This window comes from Lytechinus pictus, chromosome 6, assembly GCF_037042905.1.
Source record: "Lytechinus pictus isolate F3 Inbred chromosome 6, Lp3.0, whole genome shotgun sequence".
Lineage (NCBI taxonomy): Eukaryota > Metazoa > Echinodermata > Echinoidea > Temnopleuroida > Toxopneustidae > Lytechinus > Lytechinus pictus.
In genome coordinates, this window is record NC_087250.1 from 24,556,542 (window position 1) to 24,581,845 (window position 25,304).

General features: G+C 38.6%; 1 protein-coding gene and 1 pseudogene across 1 annotated transcript; both read right to left on the minus strand.

The window, feature by feature from the left end:
- Window positions 1–389: 389 nt before the first annotated feature.
- LOC135154356 (uncharacterized) lies at window positions 390–7,915 on the minus strand (annotated as a pseudogene).
- Window positions 7,916–10,995: 3,080 nt separating this feature from the next.
- LOC129263985 (serine/threonine-protein phosphatase 6 regulatory ankyrin repeat subunit A-like) lies at window positions 10,996–25,163 on the minus strand. The gene is made up of 4 exons (XM_064100493.1): window positions 25,158–25,163; window positions 22,465–22,580; window positions 12,283–14,737; window positions 10,996–11,157 (listed from the first exon to the last, which is right to left on the minus strand). The coding sequence occupies exons 1-4, from the start codon at window positions 25,161–25,163 to the stop codon at window positions 10,996–10,998; spliced, it is 2,739 nt and encodes a 912-aa protein (XP_063956563.1).
- Window positions 25,164–25,304: the final 141 nt, after the last annotated feature.

A 25,304-nucleotide genomic window follows, 5' to 3' on the forward strand; every position in this document is an offset into this window, starting at 1 on the left:
TGTAGTAGCCAGACATAAGACAAAATTTGAGGGATTATTCCAATACCAGGATGAAGACAGCAGTGAAGGAGAAACAGATGATACCGAAGATGGTGGCAAGTGAGGCAACGATGCATAAGATTCAGATTGATCATAAACGAACTCTGTGAAAGAAAATACTGACAGTAATGATGATTGTAATGTCTGTATGTTTATGTGCATTGAAAAAAAAAATACTGTTCACTTTAATTATGTTGTACATTTGTTTGATATTGCAGTACCTACGTCTACCAAGGGTGGAAACTTCAAATTTTCACAAGTAGAACTATCTAGCTACATACAATCCACACTTTGCAATTCTCGACCCAGGTGTTAAATGGGTACGCGATAGGATGTGAACGTCAATGCGATTAGCTTGGCATGTGTGAACCGATAAATGGTTGCCTGGCCAGGATGCTCACAGAGAGTGGAGATGGTGCACTTTGTGTGTGGAACAGTGGTGGATCCTATGACCAGGGTGATAATAATGACATATGTAAAATGCTTAGAAACCAACGTATGAAGCGCTACATAAATGTAACTATTATTGTTATCATTATTGAATTATGTTATTATACAAAATCTGAAATACATCAACATCTCAGCTATCAATCTTTAAATAGACCCACCAGTTCCACCCTACCCCATCTACCACACCCTCCCCAATAAATAGGAATGGTTTGTAGATAGCACATAACGCAACTACCAAGTGGTAATGACAAAACAGCGGGGGGGGGGGGGGGAGAGGGCGTCTACTTTATAATAATGAACCAAACAAACTAAATTCAAATCTGAAGTATGAAACAATATGTAGATTATTTTATCGAATAAAATCAAGAATAATATACCAGCAATTGAATTGAATCACTAATATAGAACAAGAATAAAAATGAAAAACAGGGAAAAAAACTGGTCTAAAAGTGAAAAGGAATGCATGCGCATCATGCCCTTTATCACTGACATATATTCCACTCTAAAATCGTCAAACCAAATGACCAATCAGGTTCTATCTAATAAGGTGGGTGTGTCCAAAGAAATATCAGAATGTAATTCATTGATCATATTGTATATACTCAGACCTTCACAGACAAATACATGTCTGATTATCCTGCTCAAGGAAACCAAGTGGCTAATCCCCAGATCCCCAGGTATATGGCTCAGTGACCCCCCCCCCTTGCTCCATGAATGATTTTAGAACAAAAGAATGTGCTTCCGGATAAAGGAAGACACTGGGAGGATGCATCATTAACGAATATCCACATTCCTATTGTTTACAGGATGTCATCGGAATGATGTCTTATTAACGAAGATCCGCTTCCTTATTGTCACCGGAAGTCACACTAATTAACCAATTTCCGCTTCCCTATTGTTTACCGGAAGAAGTAATTAACACCTTCAGTAGGGTATATTCTATGCTGCTTACGCCACTGATGAGGAGAATTAGTCGATTGCTTCGAGATTGCATTATTCCCAAGAGGTTATCATTAATATTATTGAAGGGTATTCTAACACAACAGTACAGAAACTACAGCTCCCGTTCACAGAATATTCTAGTAGGGCCTACTCTGGTAAGAAGTTAAACCAAATTGAACCCCCCCCCCCTCAAAAAAAAAAAAAAAAAAAAAAAAAATCGCTCGTGCTTTGCGCTCCCATTGATATTACATTATATATTCATGGATTTTTTTTTTCAAGAACACATGAAAAAGTGGTCTTTGGTTTTTTTTAAATGTGATTATAAGATAATTCAAAATCCATTTAAGGCACTTTAGTTAGGCTGGCCGGGAGGGAGTGGGCGCCATTTTTCGAAAAGTACACATATGGGCGCCAAAAATCAGGTCAAATTTGCCCCCCCCCCTCTCCCTCCCCACGAAATCCTGGATCCGCGCCTGGGTTCTATAACAATAACCCAATTAGGGCAATCACCCCCTGACAACTACTTCAAGGAAAATATTATCCCCATATTTTTACCGGCGGGGACTGATACCCCCCCCCCCGGAAATTTACCCTCCAGATAATTACCCCGGATAATTACCCCTAGTATGGAGCCTTGAAAATGCCATTAACGTGACGACATGGCGTGGTACTTTATCTTGCCATGTCTTAATTAATCATTGGCGGCGGAAGGCAAACAAATTTAGGGGGGTCCACCTGAAATTTTGGGATGGACACAGGTTAAAAAATTGACAAGCAAATCAACCAAAAATTGTAGGAAGGACCACCAATTTTGAAAAAAATTTGACAAGAAAAACGGTTATAAACCAAAATTAGGGGGACAAAAAGATTTTAGGGGGGTCCACCTCAATTTAGGGGGGACGTAGAAAACAAATTGACAAGCAAAAAAAAAAGGTTCTCAACTAAAAATCTAGGGGGGACCGTCCCCCACCTCAAATTTAGGAGGAAAGGTCCCCCCCCCCCGCTTCCGCCGCCTAAGTAATTAATACGCTTATTATTTTGACATAGCGATATATTCTATCTTGTCAAGTCGATATGTCCACATGGCGAGATATGAAGTGTACAAGCCCCGGCGAGAATCCCGATATATCGCTATGTTGACATGTAACTTATTTAAGTCGACTTGGCAAGATAAAATATCTCGCCATGTTGACATATAACTTTTTATAAGTGGACTGACTTGGCAGGATAACGTATCGCGCCATTATTTAGTCGACATGGCAAGATAAAGTATCTCGCCATGTCGTCAAGTCGATGGCTCCGTATGGCGTCTAGAGGGTAAATTTCCGGGGGGGGGGGTAACAGTCCCTGACGATAAAATATGGGGATAATATTTTCCTTGAAGTAGATGTCAGGGGGCGATTGTCCTTTGGGTCATCGTTATAGAACCCCAATGGACTCGTATCATTGGCCTTTTGACCTCTTGATGGCATTGGATCTCACTATATCCTGACCATAATTTTACACACACCGCGGGCTATCGGACCCGCGGTCTATCGGACCCGCGGACTATCGAACCCGCGGTCTATCGGACCCGCGGTCTATCGGACCCGCGGACTATCGGACCCGCGGTCTATCGGACCCGCGGTCTATCGGACCCGCGGACTATCGGACCCGCGGTCTATCGGACCCGCGGGCTATCGGACCCGCGGTCTATCGGGCTGTAACCGCTTACACGTACCGCTTCGTTTCCAGGAAGGTCGTTATACATCTGAAGATTAACTACAAACTCTTGTCCTCTTTCAATCCTGTCTGGGATGTACAGTCAGTCCGCAAGCCCCTGTGTTAATGAGCAAATGAGCAAGATTTATCCAAGTCCTCTCGTGGCTGAATTCATGTCCCTGCAAAATCTCGTGAATTGTGAGACTTTCTTTCTCAAAGAATTTAACCACTTTTTTCTTGAGTAATATTGATTATTTTTGTACCATGGGCAAGAGTAAATGTTACTCTTTTATATTGCTCATTTCTTTTGAATGAAATATTTTGATAAATAAGTGAATTTTTTACCTGAAAAGATGCATCAAACAGAATTTTCTTCCTCTGTTTTCACTTGCAAATTGTGCAACATTTTGTGTTTTAGGCACCAACATTATTTATATCATCAGAAAGCTCAAACTCTATACTTTCTTACAATGTCACTCTTGATATGTGGCATCTTTTAGATGGGTCAGCAGCCAGCTTTGTCCATCAAGATGCAAGACGAGATTTCTGAAATTTCTGAGTAACATAAAATCCAGAGTTCTGATTGGCTGAATACTGTTTTCAAAACAAACAGGCGCGGTTAATTTGAAGAGATTACCACATGGTGAGTGTGACCTTGCAGAGGCCCAGTGTGGGGAACATAGGAATTTGCGTGGGTGTGCTGTCTCTATGACCAATAAGAGCGCAGTATTCTTGTTTTTGAGCTGCAAAATGTACTTGGCCTATGAAAAGCTGGCTGCTGACCCATCTAAAATACATCTTCTTATAAAAATTATATCATATTAAAGCTTAGATCTTCAGCTTTATCATGATCTAAAAATAATTTGTGCCCAAACGGAAATTAAGTGTGAAAACAACAACTGTTGTTGCATGAAAAAAATATTTTGTTTCATTTTTTAGATCAAAATTTTTTTCCTATATTACAACATCCTTTTAAAAATCCAAACACATGACCTGAAAGAATGATTCTTCTTCTTTACAAAAATACCAAAAACATGAAATTTTGTCAATATTTAGAGCAGCAATGGCCGAATAAAAAGAGGTGTTTTGGTTCGCACCAAGCTCATTAACTATGCAAAAACCCTCTAGTCATGAATATCACTTGGATAAAAGAAGCTACTTTTTCAGGGCTTGCGGACTGACTGTGTATGGAGTACACATAAGTTGCTGTCGGATCACATGTTGTTCAAGAGGAATCATAATCCACCACTCAGCACAGTAGCTGACGTACAGTTCAAGATGTTTCTTGTAGAGTCTGCAGTATGGTGGTTTCTCTGGTGAGCTGGATGATTGCTTCCTTGAAGTTATTGGTAGATCTTGTTTTACCAATCCCCAAAATAGAAAAGATCAATAAACATTGAATGAATTATATCAGGACTTTCGAGATCGTCAAAATGGTCAGACAAGGTTATATAAGAAACAATATCAGTAGACGCGGTAATGGTGTATGATTTGGGGTCCGACCACTTGACCGAAGGCCCTCGAGACCGAAGACCCGCGAGACCGATTTTTTTTCCTTCATCAGGTGCCGAGTGGTTTGAGACGCCTCGTTGCAGCGGCGTATGCCTGTTATCAAGGGGGGGGGGGGGGCAGAGCCAAATATTTCCCGGTAACTCCGTCTAGAATTAGTGACATAACTATGATTTCAGTTTAGGGGCGGGAGTGAGCACGGGAAGCGCGCTCCCGGGACGGGGGTGCAGTGAGTGGGAGTGTCCGGGGTAGAGACAACGGTAACTAAGTCCAGAAGGATTTCATTTTAGGGGGCGGTAGTGATCACGCGAAGTGGCGAAAAACTTAATACTGAGCGCGCGAAAGGCGCTCCCTATAACATGTATATTAAAGGTGGAGTTTTCCCCCTCCCACGCAAAGCACGGAAGCTCCGACGTTTTCTTCGGATTGTTCTTTGTCTGCTCCCGCTCCTTTTACATTCTCTGCCTGTTATCGGGGGGGGGGGGGGGGCGGGGCAAATAATTCCCGGTAACTAAATTTAGAATCAGTGGCTTTGCTAGGATTTCATTTAAGCATGTTTAAGGGGGCGGTGGTGAGCACGCAAATCGTGCGAAACACTTACTGCGCGCACGAAACGGCCCTCGATCTAGGGGGGGGGGGGGGAGGTGCAGGGAGGGAGAGTTTCCGCTACTTACAGTGTAAACTTATGTTGCTTAATTTCACTAACACTGCTTTAATAACTTTACTCATTAAACGTTTATTTTTGTGGTAATTCTGCTTCATGATCTTGTGCATTTAATGTTTAACAAGAAAACTGGAAATATTATGGAAATACATGCACTTGGAACATTGAACCTTCATTATCGGCAATCCTATCGTAGCATTTTTTTCTTATTTAAAAAGAAAATAGGAAGAACAAAAAGGTGAAAGTTCTAAAGAAAAGAACGTCCATTAATTTGTCACTCAAATATAAGTTTTCCTCCGGGAAGCCTGTCCTCGGGAGAATGGTCCTTCGGGGGAGTTTTCATTGGGGACTTGTCATGGGGGAGTCTCCCTCCGGAGGAGAAGTCCTTTCGGGGAGTTGTCCAAAACCAGTTTTTTATTGTTGTTGTTACTATACATTTTTGTTATCATGATATCAGCAGTAGCATCAGTAGTACAATTAGAAGTCGTATAGTAGTAGTCGGAGTCGTAGTAGTCGTAGTCGTAGTAGTAGTATAGTGATAAACCTAATATTTGTTTCTATTGTCCTTATTATTCACCATTATTATCGTTATCATCATACGATTATTGATATTTTATTGATATTTTTAATGTATAGGGAGCGTGAAAGAGGAAGGACATGCACAAGATAGATAGGAAAGAGGAATAGAGAATGCAGATGAAGAAAAAATGGTAGATGAGGTAAATGATAATAACAATAGCCGTAAAATGATAGGAAAATAAATTAATAGAAGCGCCGTGTTCGCCTAAAGCATAGAGAAAAGACCTAGACAAAAATCACAAAGACAAAAGAAGCGAAATTATTTAGGAATGAGATGTTAACATAATTAAAGAGAACAGAGAAGGAGAGAGGAGGGGGGGGGGGGGTCAGGAGGAACGATAGGAAAAATTGGTAAAAGAGCAGTGAGAAAAGTAAAGAGGAAAAAAAAATTGGCAGAATGTCAAATTTTTTGATGTGCTTTGTGTCTATCAGTGTGTGGGATTAGTGTCTGCGTTTCTTTGCAAATATATTTAGGATATTTCTGAAAAACAAATCTTGAAATTTGCAACAGCCCACTTTGGATGCGGCGCCACTGTATTTTGGCTCATCAGTCTAATTGTTGTAACATTTTTTGGTTTCACCTCGGTTGTGCAGATTTCTTTAAAGACGATGGTATGATTTCGTTAGACGATGAAGTGAGAGAGGGGATGGGGTGTCCGATTTTGTAGTATTATTAAAAGCATTTTTGCAAACTATCCCCAGTCTAATAATACTCCGGCAGGAGCTGAAATATTATCTAAAAACAATGATATAAAAAAAAAGGAATCTATTAATGGATAGTTGAATGAACGAATAAATAAATAAATTAACAATTATATTTATAAATTGATTACACCCTCGTAGCAAAACGCCACCCCCAAGAAAAAAGGGGGAAATGAGAGTGAGAAAATAAAAAGGTATAGGAGAACGTAAGACGAGCGAGAGCAATCAAGGAATAGTTCAAGGGATTGTCACAGCTTCTCCCTCCATGCACCCCTGGAACGCGTTTTGCGTGCTCAGTAGGGCCTAAGTGTTCGCCACTAATTTTAGAATTAGTTAACGGGAAATTTTTCGCTGTGCCCCTCCCCATTTCCGGCAGAAACGTAAGAGCGGATGCAGACAAGTAACGCTTCAAAGAAACGTCGGAGCTTCCGCAATTCGAAATCCCCCCCCCCCCCGTTAACAGGCAGAGAACGTAAGAACAGCAGCGGGCAAGGAACGATTCGAATAAAACGTCGGAGCTTCCGTGCTTCGCGGGAGGTCGGGGGGGGGGGGAAACTCCCCATATAATATGGAGCGCCAATTGCGCGCTCATTATTAAGTATTTCGCACACTTCGCGTGCTCACTACAGCCCCCTAAAGTTAAATCCTTGCAAAACAACTGATTCTGGACTTAGTTACCGGGAATTCCTTTGCTCTGTCCTCACCCCCCCCCCCTCCGATAACAGGCAGAGGACGTATTAAGATGAGCGAGAGCAGATAAAGAACAACTCAAAGGAACGTCGGACCTTCCGTGCTTCGTGCGGGGGGGGGGGGGGGTACACTCCACTCCCTGCACCCCCCCCCCCACCCCTGGAACCCGCTTCCCGTGCTCACTACTGCCCCCTAAACTGAAATCCTAGTTATGTCTCTAATTCTAGATGGAATTACTGGAAAATATTTGGCTCTGCCCCCTCCCCACTCTGATAACAGGCACCTGTTACGCCGCTGCAACGAGACGCCGATGCAGGGGGGGGGTGCAGGAAAAAAATAAAATCATGTGTATAAAGTGTATGTGCATATTTTCTCATTCTCTATGGAATTACCTTTAATTGAGTCCCACATCCGACAAACGATGTCTGGTTTCACCTGCTCTGGATTGATGACAAAGGAACAGTGTGGTATAGTGATCCTAACAGGTTGGTTGAAGATCACGGTTTGGGGCTCACACCTGATCCCACAGCAGGCCATTGATTCACTTACTAGGATATCAACACCGGGATTGTCTCTTATGGTGGTTAGTGTGATCTGACAAGAATCATCCTGGGGAACTGCTCCAGGAGGAATGTACATCGATATCCCATGGTCTTCTAGTTTGATTTCCTGACTGGTATTACTTTTTACTTCTGCAGAAACCTCGGCAGAGATGAATGACCTATTAGTGATTTCTGAAGATACAGGAAGTGAACAGTTAGACCAATGGTGTATACAATCCATGACAAACGAAATACATTCATATATATATTATGAATGAATTAGAGCTCCACGACCCCGTTGCAGAAAAAGTTGCGATCAAACGCAACTCAAAAAATCTTGCGCAACTTGATTTCCAGCCAGTGAGGTACCCGTATTCAGGACTTGCGCACGATATTTTGACTCGCCTTTCAACGCAACTCTTTCTGCAACAGGCCCCGGAAGAGTAACACTTAAAATTACAGCAGTTTACATGGTTCATCTTTATCTTAATAGTACAGTCACCATTAGACTTACCCATGTGTTTGTCATCATCATCAAGTCATCAAGTTATTATCATCTTTAATAAATATATGCATAAACTATATATCCTTTATTACTTCGTCTCCATTTAATATAATGCTGGTTGAAAGAAAAGATAAACTAGATCCAACGCTAACATGGTGGAGAACCCTTTTTTCAACCAGCGAGATAGAGGCTGTTCTCACTACGTTCCTAAAACTAGTTTAGTGGAAACTAGTTTAACGCGTAGTGAGAACGGTCGAAGAGGTCTTGGAAGCGATCTTCCAAACCAGTTTGGAAAACCAGCTCGCGATGTAGTTTTCAAGATCGCTTTGCCTCGTTAAGCTGGTTTTAGCGTAAGTGAGGACACAACCGTTCTTCGGGAAGCGATCTTCGCACATTTTGAGCGCGCTACTCCACACGACAGGTGTAGAATGCCTATGCTGCGGTTTCGAATTTCGCTCGAAACGTGTCACCCACTGAGAGCGTTTCCATAGCAACAAGAGCGCTTTACGTGAAGTGATTTTGAAAACCACTTTCGTGTGATCAAGTGGGAACGCTAGCAAAGCGGTAAACTAGTTTTAGAAAGCGTAATGAGAACGGCCTCTATATACTAACTGTTGAACGTCACAAGGACAATCATGCCATATGACGAGAGACGGAGAATTCCTCTCTGCAAGCAATTGATTTAACTCACTAATTAACTACCTCCTCGACATCGAACTTTTCTTCTGAACTGTCATTGCGATGAACTGACACAACGGAAGTGACAGCATATACATAGCTGTAGGTCTCCCTCAAAGATGATGATTACGACAGTGACAATTAAACGAGATATGGAAATAGACCAAGAAGAGAGACAGAAAGATGTACCGTCCAGACGGAAAAAAACAGATGGACGAATTAACAACAATCGCGAAACAACATCACCAACAACAAAGACAACACATGGGGAATGTTTCATAAAAGGACTTGACGAACGTTTTATCCGACAAGCCCTGTTTTTCCGACAGTTACCATTGTAGCAGTGCTTCTCAGCCAATCAAAATGAAGGAAATTTGTCAGATCTGACAACTTGTCGGACAATAATATTGATGAAACGCTCTCCAAATGGCACGATGGACATCGACAACGGTAGCGACGACGACGACGATGAATAGACTGATGTAAACATGGACTTAACAGAGAGACTGCAAACAACTATTATGACTTCGACATGTTCAATAAACCTATAAAGCCAGGATTGGATTAAACAGAAGAAAGACAATGACAGATTTATTGACTGTAAGACTGTGTTGAGACAGAGGACAATTTATATTTATATTTCTATTGATGTTTCATGCATGTCTGTTTAACATATTCCTTTTGCTTCTAAATTTAATTCTAATATTTGGGTGGCTCAGTGGCTCTGGTTTTAGTCAAACTGATTTTTGTACTCTTTTGTGAAAATGCGTGTACATGGTTTGATAGAAAACAAAAACATATGCTAAATTTATAATTTCACTTTACTTAGATATAACAAGTCGTATGAATTGATATCTTTTCCAGAATTTTATTAATTGACTTTTGTTATCATATTAGTATAAGAATGTAAAGCTGATAAATGAACCTATGTATATCCGTATGAATTAATTCTGTTGGTCTCATAGTTCATTTACAACTGGTTTTAGTATTGCTGATTTTTCATCTCATATATATAAGTGTTATAGTTAATGCGAAATTATCAAAAATATTCAGAGGGAATATAAATCGAAATGTTGAATGGATGACAAGTGAGAAAAGCGTGAACTCCAATATGGAGAAGGTTTGAATGCATTGATAAAAATAATGCTAACATGCATAGCTTGAGATAATCATCTGATATGATTTATCTGTTTATGTTTCATTTGAATGACAATTCAGGAAAAAATACATTATGGTATTATCATAGTAGAGAGCGAAGTTGGCTCACTCGGTAAAGTGTCTGCCCGTCCAAAGATCTTGGGTTCGAGTCCAACCCCGGGCAGATGGCTGAAGCCAGTTTTGGTTAAAGAGTACACCGATGTAATAGTAGGAACAATGGTCACTGGTGGCAGATAAAACTACCAAGCCTTTTTGGAAGGATATCGTTTCCTTATAATTACGCTAATCGCAAGTTTTATGTGATTGATTATATGTGGCAGTTGGGTTAATAATTGATATGATGTTTAACAAATGTTCTTACCTCTTGTAGACTTTACCTCATCCAATGAAGACAACCTGCAAGTAATCACAAACCACAACCACTCTGTATATACTTTTTTTTATTAGTGTATGCCAGCTTTCCTCATTTGTAATTTTGTTGTAAGGTAGGATGAATGTAATCACACGTAAAGGATTTCACCGCAAAATGAAATGAACAAAATAAATGTGTATATCTCATGTGTTTCGAATGTGAAATAAAATGAAAAGTGATTTTTTCTTCTTATTTACACAACGACATATTCATTTGCACCCTATATGGTGCGGTGTGCACTTCCACCAAAAGAATACAATTCTGCTCCGACTAACTTCACATTAATAATTCAGAAATCATCGACAATCATGAGGGTTGGTAATTTCAACCCTACCCTTTTCTTAGTTTGTGAACAACGTGGTCATTATTTTGTCCATAAAACGTTTTCATGTAACGCCGTGTGATATAACAAAGGTTGAAACAATCACCTTGACAATATCATCTGCCTGACTAGTTCATCCTTGGCATAGTGGATCGGTAGGTTGCCTGTCTCGTCCTTTACATCTAGCTTGGCACCATTCTCAATGAGATAAAACACCAACGATTCATTTGGAGATAACCTGCCATTGTAGTATTCGTGGGATATCTGAAACAGAGAACAGCTAACTTTCATAACACTTGAAAAGCACTTGCACAACCTGCTTTACATGGGAATTTTTTGTTTTAAAAATCAAATGATTACACTAGCCAATACGAATTAATTTGCAATATCCCCTACAATCACACAATCGGTTAGCTACATGAATATATTATAATAAGGTTAATATTCTGGGTCGTACGTCTAGACGCCCGTCGTTGTAATAAAATTAGAAAATGTGTCAAAGCATTTAATTTGTTCCATGGACATACATTTATTAACGATAACAAAGGGAGACTTTTCAGCAGAATTATCTATCATTCTATGAGAATTTAATTCAAAGCTACATGGTGAGTTATCTCCTTTGATATCTGGATTTACGACTTATATTTTGATAGATGGATGCCCGAAATCATTATGCTACTACGTATTCCAATCATTTATGATGTCTCCCAGAGCACTCATGAGTCCTATGAATATTGCTAACAACTACAGGAAACTCTTCCCCTTTAAATGGATCACCTTTTTAAGTGTATCTGTGTTTTGAACTGTCATGTTGTTCCTGTGGCATAATTCGATGGCTTTATGAAGACAGGTCTGGCCGTCAGACGACTGCGCATTGAGGTCACATCCACTGGATATCAACTTTTCGATGATAGCTGTATGGCCATGTATTATAGCAAGATGGATAGGTGTTGAATTGTCCTGGGTTGAAAGACATATAATCTCCGTATCAAGCAAAATATGTATAGATATATTTTTTAATTCTCGGGAAATACTTTTCACATCTTACTCCCTAAAGCCGCGACATTGGATAGGCTTTAACATTGCGTTGAATGTGGATTTACAGTGCTCCTATTTTCAGTTTCCATGGCTCTTCTGATAATTTTAGGGGCTAAATAATCGTTCTGAGCCCCTGTGTAATTTGTATCTGCTACTTATCAAAATTAACATCTCTGTTTCAATGATATGGTGGATAAGCAATAATCTCCAAAATAATTGTAATGATTTGTACTGTACTTAAAAAATAGCGCCGTCCTTCGGTTATCGAATATGTACATTACAAATAGTCCTAAAATAAAACCGACAATTAAAGGAAATTAATGTACAGTTCATTCCAAGAAAATTACATACCTTGGTATTAAACTTGTCTCGTCCTGCCTTATTCAGATCAGCTCCCTCACTGATCAGAAACTCGGTGGCATCAAGATGACCATGAATAGCCGCAATGTGTAATGCAGTCGAACCAATATGATCTCCTTTATTCACCTCAGCTCCTTCGCCAATCAGGTATTTAGTAATATCAATATGACCACTCTGTACAGCGGTGTGTAATACAGTCCGCCCATCATTATCTCCTGTATTCACCTCAGCTCCTTTACTAATCAGATATTTAGTGATGTCAAGATGACCACTCTGTACAGCATTGTGTATTAGAGTCCAACCATCTTCTCTTTCTGTGCTTCCTTCGTTTCCTTGACCAATGAAGTAAGTAATGACATCAAGATGGCCCTTCTCTGCAGCAGTGTGACATACAATATCTACGTCAGCGCCTTTACTGATCAGATATTTGGCGATGTCATAGTGAAGACTTCTAGTAGCAATGTGTAATGCAGTCAAGCCCCAATTATCTCTCTTATTCGCCTCAGCTCCTTTACTAATGCGGTATTTAAGGATGTCAAGATGGCCACCATCAGCAACAATGTGTAGTGCAGTCCAACCATCATTATCTTTTTGATTAACATCTGCATCATGACTGATCAGATATTTTATGAGGTCAGTATGACCGTTCCCAGTAGCACTGTGTAATGCAGTCCGGCCATTTTTATCCTTCTTGTTGACCTCAGCTCCTTGGTTGATAAGATATTTGATGACGCTTATATCGCCATTCTCGGCACTAGAGTCAATAGCACTGTGTAATGCAGTCCTACCATCATTATCCTCCATTCTGACCTCAGCTCTTTGACTGATCAGATATTTTGTGAGGTCAGTATGACCGTTCCAAGTAGCACTGTGTAATGCAGTCCTGCCATTGTTATCCTTCTTGTTGATCTCAGCTCCTTGTTTGATAAGATATTTGGTGACGCTAATATGACCATTGTTGGCAGCAATGTGTAATGCAGTCGAACCACAATTATCTTTCTTATTCACCTCAACTCCATGCCCAATCGAGTATTCAGTTTTATCAAGATGACCATTCTGCTCAGCGCTGTATAATAGAGCCTCGCCATCTTCTGTTGTTGTGTTCACTTCAGCTTCTTCAGTAATGACGTCAATTAGACATTTTAAGGCATCTAGATGTCCATTTTTAGCTACAAAGTGTAGTGCTGTCCAGCCACCATTGTCTCTTTTATTCACCTCAGCTCCTTGACGAATCAGATATTCAGTGATACGAAGTTGACCATTTTCTACAGCACTGTGTAATAGAGTCCAACCATCTTCTCTTGCTGAGTTCACTTTGGTTCCTTTACTAATGAAGTAACCAATGACATCAAGATGGCCCTTCTCTGCAGCAGTGTGACATACAGTATCAACTTCGGCTCCTTTTTTGATCAGATAGATGATTCCGTCGGTTTTTCTTGATCCCCAAAACAAACTTCGATATGAACGATACGAACGATATGAACGATATGAAAGATATGAACGATATGAACGATTTGGCATGTATGTTTGATAGCGGAATACAGCACTGTGTAATGCAGTCATACCATTTTTATCCTCCTTATTAACATCAGCTCCTTGGTCGATCAGATACTCGATGACATCAATGTGTTGATCAACCCGCTCATACATGTCAAAAAAGGATGCTCTATCACCATGATTTATACTTACAGCACTGTGTAATGCAGTCTCCCCATTTTTATCTTCCTTATTGACCTCAGCTTCTTTACTGATCAGATATTTGGTGATGTGAAAATGGCCATTCCAAGCGGCAATGTGCAATGCAGTCCTACCATCATTATTCTCCTTATTGACCACAGCTCCTTGACTGATCAGATATTGTACTACGTCAATATGATCATTCTTACATGTAGCAGCATTGTGTAATGCAGTACAACCACCTTTATTCTCCTTATTGACTTCAGCTCCTTGACTGATCAGATGTATGGCGACGTAAAAATGGCCTTTCATAGCAGCCTTGTGTAATGCAGTCTCCCCATTTTTATCCTTCTTATTGACCTCAGCTCCTTGACTGATCAGATATACGGTGATGTCAATATGACCATTCCAAGCAGCATTGTGTAATGCAGTACTACCATCGTTATTCTGCTTATTGACCTCAGTGCCCTGGCTGATTAGATATTTAGTGATGTCAGTATGGCCATACTCAGCAGCAATGGAAAATGCAGTGCCACCAGCTTTATCCTTTTTATTGACCTCAGCTCCTTCACTGATTAGATATTCGGTGACGCCAATATGGCCATTCCTTGCAGCATTGTGTAATGCAGTCTTACCATCATTATTCTCCCTATTGACCTCGGCTCCTTTACTGATTAGATATTCGGTGATGTTAAAATGGCCATTCCCTGCAGCCTTGTGTAATGCAGTCCTACCACAATCATCTCCTTTATTTAACTTCTCTCCCCGACTGATTTGATATTTGACATCTTCAAGAAAATTATTCGCTGCTGCATCTTATAATCCATGTCTGTTTCCCATTTTGATTTAAATGAGTTGTGTTTTTTTTTTTTAACTATAACTTTAACTACTTGAGAATTCCCTCACAAGCAGCATTATTTAGCTCCAATTTTGATCCATTTGCCCATATGTATTTCATCGTTTCTCAAATCCTGACTATAGCTCGATAAAAGATATCAGAAAGTTACAATCACAGGCCACAGAGTGATGTCTATATTCATCCTTTCAGCGTACCTATTTGAAATGATCTTATCTCGTTTCGATTGAATATCATCATATCGTGTACGCGGCAAAATGTTTATCAAATTATTACCGGTAATGAAATAGCAGTAGTTCCCTAAGATTTGAACTTTGGACTCATGTATGTAGCACATATGAATTCTTTACTTCGTGGATTTTTTTTTAGACCATTGTTAATCTCATTCCCATTTTGTATAATTTAAAGCAGAAACCGGTCAGAAAAGCAACGACGCCAAATAAATTGACCTGCAGAAGACGGCGTTAAAATTCGATGACCAAATAACAATGGAGCATTTGTGCAATGTTTGACCAACGTTGCGATTTTTTTCTTCAGAACCTAGCCACGTTGGAGCATCGTACTCGCAAGCATCGTCAGTCCAACAATGCTGAAAGTACTAATAAAACTTTGCGGGCATCAAAGTCTGGCAACGCAAGTCCAAGGTTGGCTGTAACATGTGAAATGTCAAGTATAACGTCCCCGAAACGTCTCTAAGATGCGCATACATCGTCATTCCGGCGATGTGAACATTAGTAGTTCGACGTTTTTACAGCATTGCTCCGACGATGCTACAGCGTTTCTTCGACGTTGTCTGGCTAGATATTTTTCCTTCAACGTCATATCGGCGTTTGAAAAGACGATAATTGGTTTTAAGGTGAATGTACCCTACCCCGTATTGAAATTTCCCAAGAATCCTACTTTTTTACATCTAGATCTATGTACTGAAATATGCCATTGACTTATTTATAATCCTGTACCATAGGTATAGTTAGGAGTGCATGCCAATATATGATATAGTTTTTAATATTTCTTCGCATTCTGATGTAGAAAATACCATCTAACATTACATGGTTGGAGACGGCATGGTAATCGAGCTACGTATTTTTGCAGTAATTCTTAGTGAGTAGTTGAATTATTGCGTAAACATAAATATGTTAATTATTATATCAATATTTCCTCAGAATGTGTTCATTGCATGTGTCAAGATCCAGTTATACAAATGTTTGCCCAACGTTGGTTCAACGTTACGAACATTGCAGTATCAACATTACGTGTTTTTTTTTTTACATCAACCATGGTAGGGTCCATGCATCAACCAAGCAACTGGTATACCAGATTCCTACATTATATCATCGTCAGGTGTCCATCAACTTCCCAACCTAACAGTTTTGAACATTGTCAACAACGTATATCCGCAACGGTTGTCCAAATTAAACCAGTATCCAACGTTGTACACTCAATCATGACAAGGTCAGCTTTTCTAATCAACGTCGTATTATCGTGGCTTTTCAAACAGCCCTCCTACGTGTCGAACATAATATATGTTTCCAACGTTGATCTATCATTGAAACAAGCGTTGTCTTCAACGTCCAATGAGCTTTGTGTTTGCAATATTGATTCGACTTTGCGTGGCTTTCTAACCGGTAGATAATAAAATATAAAAACAATCCTTGAAACAAAAAATAATGGTCGGGGTTTTGATTTTGGGTATACGAAACATTAAAAGGAACTAAACGAGACTATGCCTTGATCACGAGATATTTTTTATTATCTATTGTTCCATTTTATAGTTTTATTGAGCTATATAGTGTTGATAGAATCAATATAAATGAGAATATAAAGCTTAGAATATCATATAAAACTTTCGTTAATTGCTACTCAACCTAAAACTGACAGCATTGTTAACTGACTTTAACGATCGAAGAAACCATAAAAAATCTGCAAACATGAATATAAACTTCATAGATATAATCCTCGTCACAGTTACTTTTATGATATTAGTCCGTATACAGCTTTATTACATTTCACATAAATTTCACAAAGGCAAAGAATATAAACTTTAACGTGATACACATCGGGATATATACATTGTTACAATATTTTTTAATGTTGGTTAAACTCAATAGGTAGAAACCAAAAAGAAAAGTCACTCTTTTGGATTGCCAAACCTCAAATAAAAGTATACAATATATGAGTTTATGTTAATCTTCAGAGACTATTGTTACATAAAGACAGTCAATCTTGAATTCAGGTGGACCCGTAGTTGAGATTATTTAAAGTTCTTAAAAAATGCTTCAAGTCTTGACATTTCTATTTGGCATGTTTGGTGTGTTTTTTTTATGAGAGTACAGTCCAAGATGACACGTTTTTAAGTGCATGATCAAGCCATTTGATCTCAAGCAGCATATTGTTCAAAGTAAAAAAAAATTGAAAGCGGAAATATTAATACCACTATTAATAATTTAACGATTCAGCAGTGTCGGAGCAGTTCCAGGTTTGAGGGGGCAAATTCTTGAAGGAGGTCTTGGGCGAGGGCGCAAAGCTGTGCCCCCCCCCCCCGGATCCACCAATGTTAAGATATCTTAGCTTAAGGACGTTCCACAGTTATGTTTGTGCGCATCATGATCTGCGCATATTTTACACTCCTGCGCGCTGACGTCACAATGGATGAACTGATGCACGAATGTGTGGAAGCTACGAATCCCCCCCACAATCTTAATTAAACAATTAGTAGCGTTCTTTCACCAACAGGAGGAGGATATTCAATATTTTCATCCACATTTTCCCCAATAGACCACTGAAAGATTGTTTAATTAAAATCGTAGGGGGGGGGGGCTTGATGCCGGTGCAGTGCTAACTAAAAACTGATGTATTAAGGATCAGGTGCGGATCCAGGATTTTCCAAAAGGGGGCACATTTTCTTGAGGAAAATTTGAAAAGCAAAAAAAAGGGAGGCCTTCACTTTCAAAAGGGAGACACACTTGTGTTTAAACGTCCGTTTTACATTACACATTTTAATTGTGCCTTTCAAGGGGGGCACTGGCCGGCTGTGCCCCCCCCCCCCCCCCGATCCACCAATGTTAGGATATCTTAGCTTAAGGCATCTCATAATGCCTCAATGAATAATGCGAACGCGCAAAGCCGAGCTCAAATTTTTGGACATTTCATTTATTCGCACCTGAAAATTTGACTTTGTGAGCGTTTCTTTATGTAATCATGAACGATATGGGTATATTATAACTATATTAAACAATAATGCAAGCTTTAAACGCAAGCAGAAGTTTATGCTGGCATGACAAGGAACTGTTAAAGACAGTATCCAGTGATTCAATGAGAAGATGCGAATCTCGCCAATAAAAAATATAAACGCGAACTGATTTTTTTTATATTCATTTTTTTTTAAGTCTTGAACCTCCGTATCTCGCTAAAAGAAAAAAATATGAAAACTCGACTCATCAGCAGAAAAAATTGTGCACATTGAATTGAGAATGGGATATCAAAAGCCCCATGAATACCATGGTCACATTTGCTCTACGGCGGCCGTAGATACCTGAATTCGAGATGTTTCTGCGGCAGCCGCAGGGTCGACGTACGGCGGATTCCTATTATTTACAGGCCGTAGGGGTGGCCGTAGAAAAATAGCGCGGAGTTATACAATTTTTTTCATTTCTACGCCCGCCGTAGAAATTAGACTAGCCGTAGCAATGGCGTAGAACGGTGCACGGTCACCGTACGTCGAGCGTACGGTGGCCGTGCAGCTGCCCTGGTGTCTATATTACAACTATATTTTGCAGCCCTCAAAATTATTGCACCTTCAGTGGAGTGGGTTTGTAGGATTTTCTCTTACTCAGTAATCTAGATTGTATACAGAGGTGGGCGCTAATGCAGTTTCGCTCTGATTGGTCAAAAAGACGGCTGTATTTCAGCTTTGAACTCGATGTCGTTGTTCGAATCCTCGGACATATATCACTTCGCGGATCGCTTGGATTCGCCGTGCGCCGTAATATTGATATGGACTGAAGTTATGCGACCAAAAGATTCGCCTGCAGCATGCTGGCAGTTTGTTCGCCACATGTTCGCATGATTTGGTTGCTAACTTCAGTCCATATCAACATTACGGCGCACGGCGAATCCAAGCGATCCGCGAAGTGATGTCTGAGGATTCGAACAACGACATCGAGATCAAAGCTGAAATACAGCCGTTCCCGATCGCGATATTTGGAAAAGAGGTGGGTATATTGACCTCGAAATTTATTTTTGCTTGAGCCCAAATTATTTTTATATCATGATAATGCTAAATATGTATGCTTTGAAATGATATATGTTTCAAAATAAGAATTGGTTTAATCGGGTCAAGATCACACTTTTCATTTGCCAAGTACATAAAGCAGCTTGAAAACAAGAATACTGCACTCTGATTGGTCAAAAAGACCACACAATGGCAAATTCCAACGGTTCCAGTGCCTGGGTTCGTGGGAAGTAAACACTTCCCTTGTGGTAATCTCCTCAAATACCCCGCGCCTGTTGTTCTTTGAACCTTATCCAGCCAATCAGAACTCTGGATTTCATGCAAGTATAAATTTCAGAAATCTCGTCTTGTACCTTGGTGGGAAAAGTGTGATCTTGACCCGATTAAAAGGTGCCGCATATCAAGAGTGGCATTGTGAGAAAGTACAGATGTTCAGCTTTATGGTGATATAGATATAATTGAGGCTCAAAATAAAAAGTTTTGCACAATTTGCAAAAGAAAACAGAGGAAGAAAATTCAGTTTTTAGGCACATTTTCAGGCCAGAAATTTACTTATTTAACAAAATATTGTATACAAAGTAAATGACCAATATGAAAGAGTAACTTTTACTCTATCTGATCGTGTAATAATATTTCATTTAACTTGAGGTTAAAACAGGTAAATTCTTAGAGAAAGAAAATCTCACGAATCACGAGATTTTGCAAGGAGGAGGATTCAGCCACGAGATGATTTGGATGAATCTGGCCTTTTTGCTCATTAGCATAGGGACCTGCGGTCTGACTGGATTGCAGCCCGTATAGTTGAGGAGCAGCGGCAGGCCCGACAGCAGAGAAGATGTTGCGACGTGTCACGCTCGGCCACTGCGACAACCTGATGCAGGAGCTGATCATGCGTGAATCAAGGGGTGATTTTAAAAACTTTTTTCAGCCATAAAGTAGGTTTCATCGTCATGTGGTTCTTGGATATTATACGATACCAGTTGAACAGTAACATGCAGCTTATATAGCTATATTGCTTTTATTCCTCTAAATTGGGGTTTATGGATATTTCCGAAATATATCTTATACAAAAAAACGTCATTTATCCATAGGGGCTATACGGTATACAATGTAGTGTACATAATGCACTGCATATATCCATGCATTGACCACCACGACATATGACAAGGCCTGCATATAAGTGTCATAGAAATGAGCTCCTACGGTTTAGAATTAGATTGTGATTTGTGAATTTGATTGTTTGTCAGCTAATGTACATGATGAAACCAGCAACGTAAATTGCACATAAATATCACATATATATCAGATACGTACATCACATTTAAAGCCATATCTTCTTCATTTGGAGGCTCTTTTTAAGCTGGTTGTGGTGTCTAACTGGCCTATGTTTATGGGGTCAGGTAACTATCATGGTAACGCTGATCAATAGCCAAGCAGAATTAAGGATTCCATGCAAGTTACCATTAAGTTAAGCTAACATAATGGTAAATGTTCATGCAACAGGGCCCAGAATAGCTACAGTGTAAATGCCATGATGTGGGGTTAATTACCTCTCTCCGCCCCCTGAATTAGCATATTTGACAAAACATGTCCTCAATTTCTGAGACAAAACATATCTTTAGTTTCTGAGGCATCTAATTCAAAACCTGAGAGCTCATTTCTATAACGCTATATTAAAGTTTATACAGGCCTTTTTATGTTATCTGTCATGGTGGCCAATGCATTTATGCAGTGCAGTATGTACGGTAAATTGTATACTGTATAGCCCCAATGGATAATTGAAATTTTTTTTATTTAATAAGATATATTTCACAAATAACCGTAAAATCCAAAGTAGAGGAATAAAAGCAACATAGCTATATGAAGCTGCTTGCCATCGTTGACCTCGTACCATCTAATATCCAAGAACCCCAGGACGATAAAACCTAAATTTTGACTGAACAAAGGCTATCAAATTGGAAGCTTTAGGTATAATTACCTTTTAACTCTACAGATAATGGTTTACAAGTACTAATTACAGGAAAAACAAATTGCCTGCTCCAAAAAACATATGAACAGACACCAGAACGAATGAAAAAGACCGCCAAATAAAGAGGTTGTGGCCAAAACTGTGATTTGGGGGGGGGGGGGGTTTGGCGGCCATTTTGTAATTTCCCTAGTCGAAATAAAATAGTCAAAAAATAGAAAAAAAAATAGCCTAAAAATATAACAAAAATATAATTTTATGCAATTTTTTCCCCAAATAAAATAGTGTAAAAATATGTAAAAATTATCAAAAAAATACAATAAAAATAGAAAAAAAAAAATATTTTACAGCTATTTTTCCTCCTGAAATTAGCAGAAAAATATGTTGAAAATAGGACTAAAATAGAAAAAAAAATAGGGAAAATATATTTTTAGGCAATTCAATTTGGAACAAAAATAGATAAAAAGTAGAGACCGTCTGCAAAATATTTTTTTTTATATTTTGCAAAATATACAAAAAATATAATTCTTAGTTGCACAGCTATGTTTTCGCTATTTTCTAATAATTTTAAAAATATAACCTAAAATATATACTGTATATTTTCCCTATTTTCAAGGAAGAACTATGTTTCCTCAATTTTTGTTGTGTCAAATCATATGGATATTTTCCTGATCTTTCACACTTTTCGTATCACTTCTTTTGTTTTCCTTGCACATACACACACATAAGAAAATTGGTAACACTCCCCTCCCCCTTGGCTGTTACTTGAATTAAGTATCTATACAATGAGTGTCCATTCCTGTTATAATGATGAAATGTTTATTTTTATTTTTATTATTATTTTTTTTTTTTTGGGGGGGGATCTGATGTACTCAATACATGTATCTTCAAATCACATAACTTTCAGACTTAGAGTACCCTTAGGATCAATACCACGCCCATCAACCAAATGAGTGAGACAACCGGTTATATAAACATTTATTTTACAATGTAAAATGGTCCAAAGAGATCTATAAAGAAAGATTCAGACAGAACAGAAAAAAAAGAAAATCCCCCCCCCCCCGCCCTGTGTAAAGTATAAGGCTGCACAGCAGATATGATGGAGGCACCTTTTTTTTTCTTTAATCAAACTGACTTAGACTACCCTAACCCTGGGTTTTCCAAGATCATTATTATATTTGGCTCAATTTTTGACATACTTGTAAAATACTGTCGATAACCTGGAGGGTTCTTCAGTTAATCCATATTAATCTAAATCTTAGTACAATTCATTTTTGTTTCGCACCTGGGCCCCTTTTGTTTGTACATATGTGAAAACTGATAGCATACCCTATCTATTATTTTGTATTCAATAAATAAAATATGTAGCTCTAGACATATTCAGTTTTTGAAGCAGTGATAGAGTATAGGTTTTTAACTAATAATTCTAGTGTATGTTTTCACGCAATTGAGATCCTGGGGCCCTCGTTCAATGCGTCTAAAGAGTTGGCCTGTGACGGTACCTTCATTCTCTGTACTTCTAGCACGGCACTTGTCCTTTGCTGGTAGATGCAATGTATCTGAAGATTTAAAAGAAAAAACAATGGAAAGGAGAATAATCGCTACAGAGAATAGGCAACTGTACCAGGCCGTGAACGATCTAACGTTTAAACCAGATCGAGATTTTTAAAAAATTGTCAGACTCAGAGAACCATATAGAGGTCTAATTTTAAAGATAAAAAAACCATCTCAAGTCCTTACGATTTTCAGGAAAAATGCAGGAAATGTAATTTCATTTAACTTAGTTCAGATAAGATAAATGTGCATGTTTCATCTGAATTATACTTCGAATTCCATGTCATTTTTTCTATACAAGTCACAATGCATAAATTATCGTATGCTGGGCATGGCAGGTTTGTTTTCAGCAATTTTTTTTTATCATCAGAATATTATAAAAAAAAGGGCCTAGAATCTAGGCCTACAAGTACAAATATATGAAATATTACCAGCAGCATTAAAAAATTAAATCAGAGATCTTCGTAAAACATTAATACTAGTATGCATGGCTAAAATTATCACTCGTTATGTGCGAGGTGCTGCACAAGCACGTCGGTTAGCATTACAGTGCTCGCCTCAGCCCCGACGCCAGGCATAGCCTGCAGTCCACGGGCCGCTGGCGCGGCGCACGGCCGGTGAGCGGGTTAGGAACAAGGGGATGGGGAGTCTGGCCCGGGCGGCAGAGCCAGAGGCAGTACGAAGAAATCTGAATGCCATCGATCGATTTAACAAACTACGAGAAGAAAATCATATAAAATGTTTATCTGACTTACTGTTTAGCCTACTGCGTATGTCTGCAAATTTGTTGTCCAAATGTGACCCGTATTCTGTTAGTTGTTAGGGAATTCTTGACGGCCATCTTCAGCTTCTCGTAGACGTAGAAACGGCGATCTTTTTCAAATATTTTATGGCGGTCGAGGTGCGCATGCGTATCTAGCTGCTTCATGTCATGCGCATGCGCGTGCGTGCTTGCCCATTTTTATTTATTTATATATTTATATATTATTTATTTAGTTTTTTATTTACTGGTCTGGCGCATGCAGCAATCATGAATGTGCTTAAAAGTTCCCCGCGGCCGCGGCGATCCCCCTTTTTTTTGTTAAGTCCCTTCACCCTTTATAATTTTCACATGAATAATTAGAGTAAAAGAAAATATTAAAAACTTAGATGAAGGTAGCGCCGAGGGGGTGGGGAATTTTGATAGTCAGTGGGTGAGAAATTCAGACAAGCAAACAGTGATTTCCTTTTTTAAAGAAAAGACCAATACTTATTCACTTTATTATTTGTCTACACCAGTCAGAAAAAAAATAGTCTGAAAGAGATAATATTACAAACATTGAAATATATTACTGGTAAAAAAAAAAACCTGACCGACATCGTCAAGTAAGGAAAATAGTTTGAAAATGGATATAGAACCTACAATCTTTGAAAAATGTAGGTAATAAAAAATACCCTGACATTGTAACCACTAGCGTACCTACGGGGGGGGGGCAGTCTGGCCCCCCTGACGAGCCACCACCCATGTAAAGGACGTATCCCTGCCCCCCCCCCCCCCCCTGACGAGCTTGAAGACCTTTTTTTTTTTTTGCTTGTCAAATTTTTTGGCGGACGGTTTTGCCCCCCCCCCCTGTGGAAAATCCTACGTACGCCAGTGATTGTGACACTTAATTTAAGCAAGGAAAATAGATTGGAAATAGATACAAACTTCTTACAAATTTTCGAAAAAAGAAATAGCCTTGCATTAAAGTTAGAAAAAATTAATATTGAAGTTGGAAACAAAGTTCTTTCAAAAAATTATATAGTAAAAAAAAATTACCTGACATCATGACATCATTAAAAAAAATAATTACAAAAATATAGTTCTTACCATTTGAAAAAAATAGATACAAAATAGCCTGGCATCATATGGCAAGTAAGAAAAAAAGTTTAAAAATAGATACAAACTTGTTTGATTAGACTAAAATAGATAGAAAATAGCCTTGCCAATGTGGCAAGGTTGAAAAATAGCAAAAAAATAGTCTGCGCGTTAAAAATAGAACTATTTCATCCTATTTTTTTTCTATTTCACTTGTTAAAATACCCAAAAAATAGCATGCCCTTAAAAAATAGAAATAAAATAGCATATTTGTTTTCTATTTCACCTGTAAAAATAGCATGCGCCTTAAAAATAGAAATAAAATAGTTTATTTTTTTCTATTTCACCTGTAAAAATAGCAAAAAAATAGCATGCGCCTTTAAAATGGAAATAAATTAGCCTATTTTCTTTCTATTTCACCTGTAAAAATAGCAAAAAAAAAAGCATGCACGTTAACAATATAAATAAAATAGCCCATTTTTTTCTATTTCACCTGTAAAAATAGCAAAAAAAATAGTTGGTGAGGAAAAAATAGAGAGAAAATAGGGGGAAAATATATTTTCTTGCAGCAAAAAACTACTAAGGTTAGCCCGGCACACTTTTTCTCTGACCCGAGACAAAAAAAATATTGTCATTTCATGCTGAGATACATTACAAGGAATAAAAAAACTGTTGCCATATTGAAATTACAAACAAAGTAATTTTTAACTCGTGTATAGCCCACTCCTACTTCTATATAAATTACCTTCATCGTATAATATGAAGAGAGAAACAAAAAACAAGGTTATCGAATTAATACTTTAAGCAAAAATGCAGATTGGGTCAAATCAGGAATTAGTCATTTATCAAATTAGAGACAAAGATGGTAGGTCAATTTATTGAATTTTGAGAG

Excerpts from the sequence above, each read along its gene's own strand:
- LOC129263985 (XM_064100493.1), bottom strand. Across the intron at positions 14,738-22,464 it reads GGCCCCAGGATCTCAATTGC|TCGGGGAGAGAAGTTAAATA; the intron begins GTGAAAACATAC and ends ATATCAAATCAG. Across the intron at positions 11,158-12,282 it reads GAGACAAGTTTAATACCAAG|ATATCCCACGAATACTACAA; the intron begins GTATGTAATTTT and ends TCTCTGTTTCAG.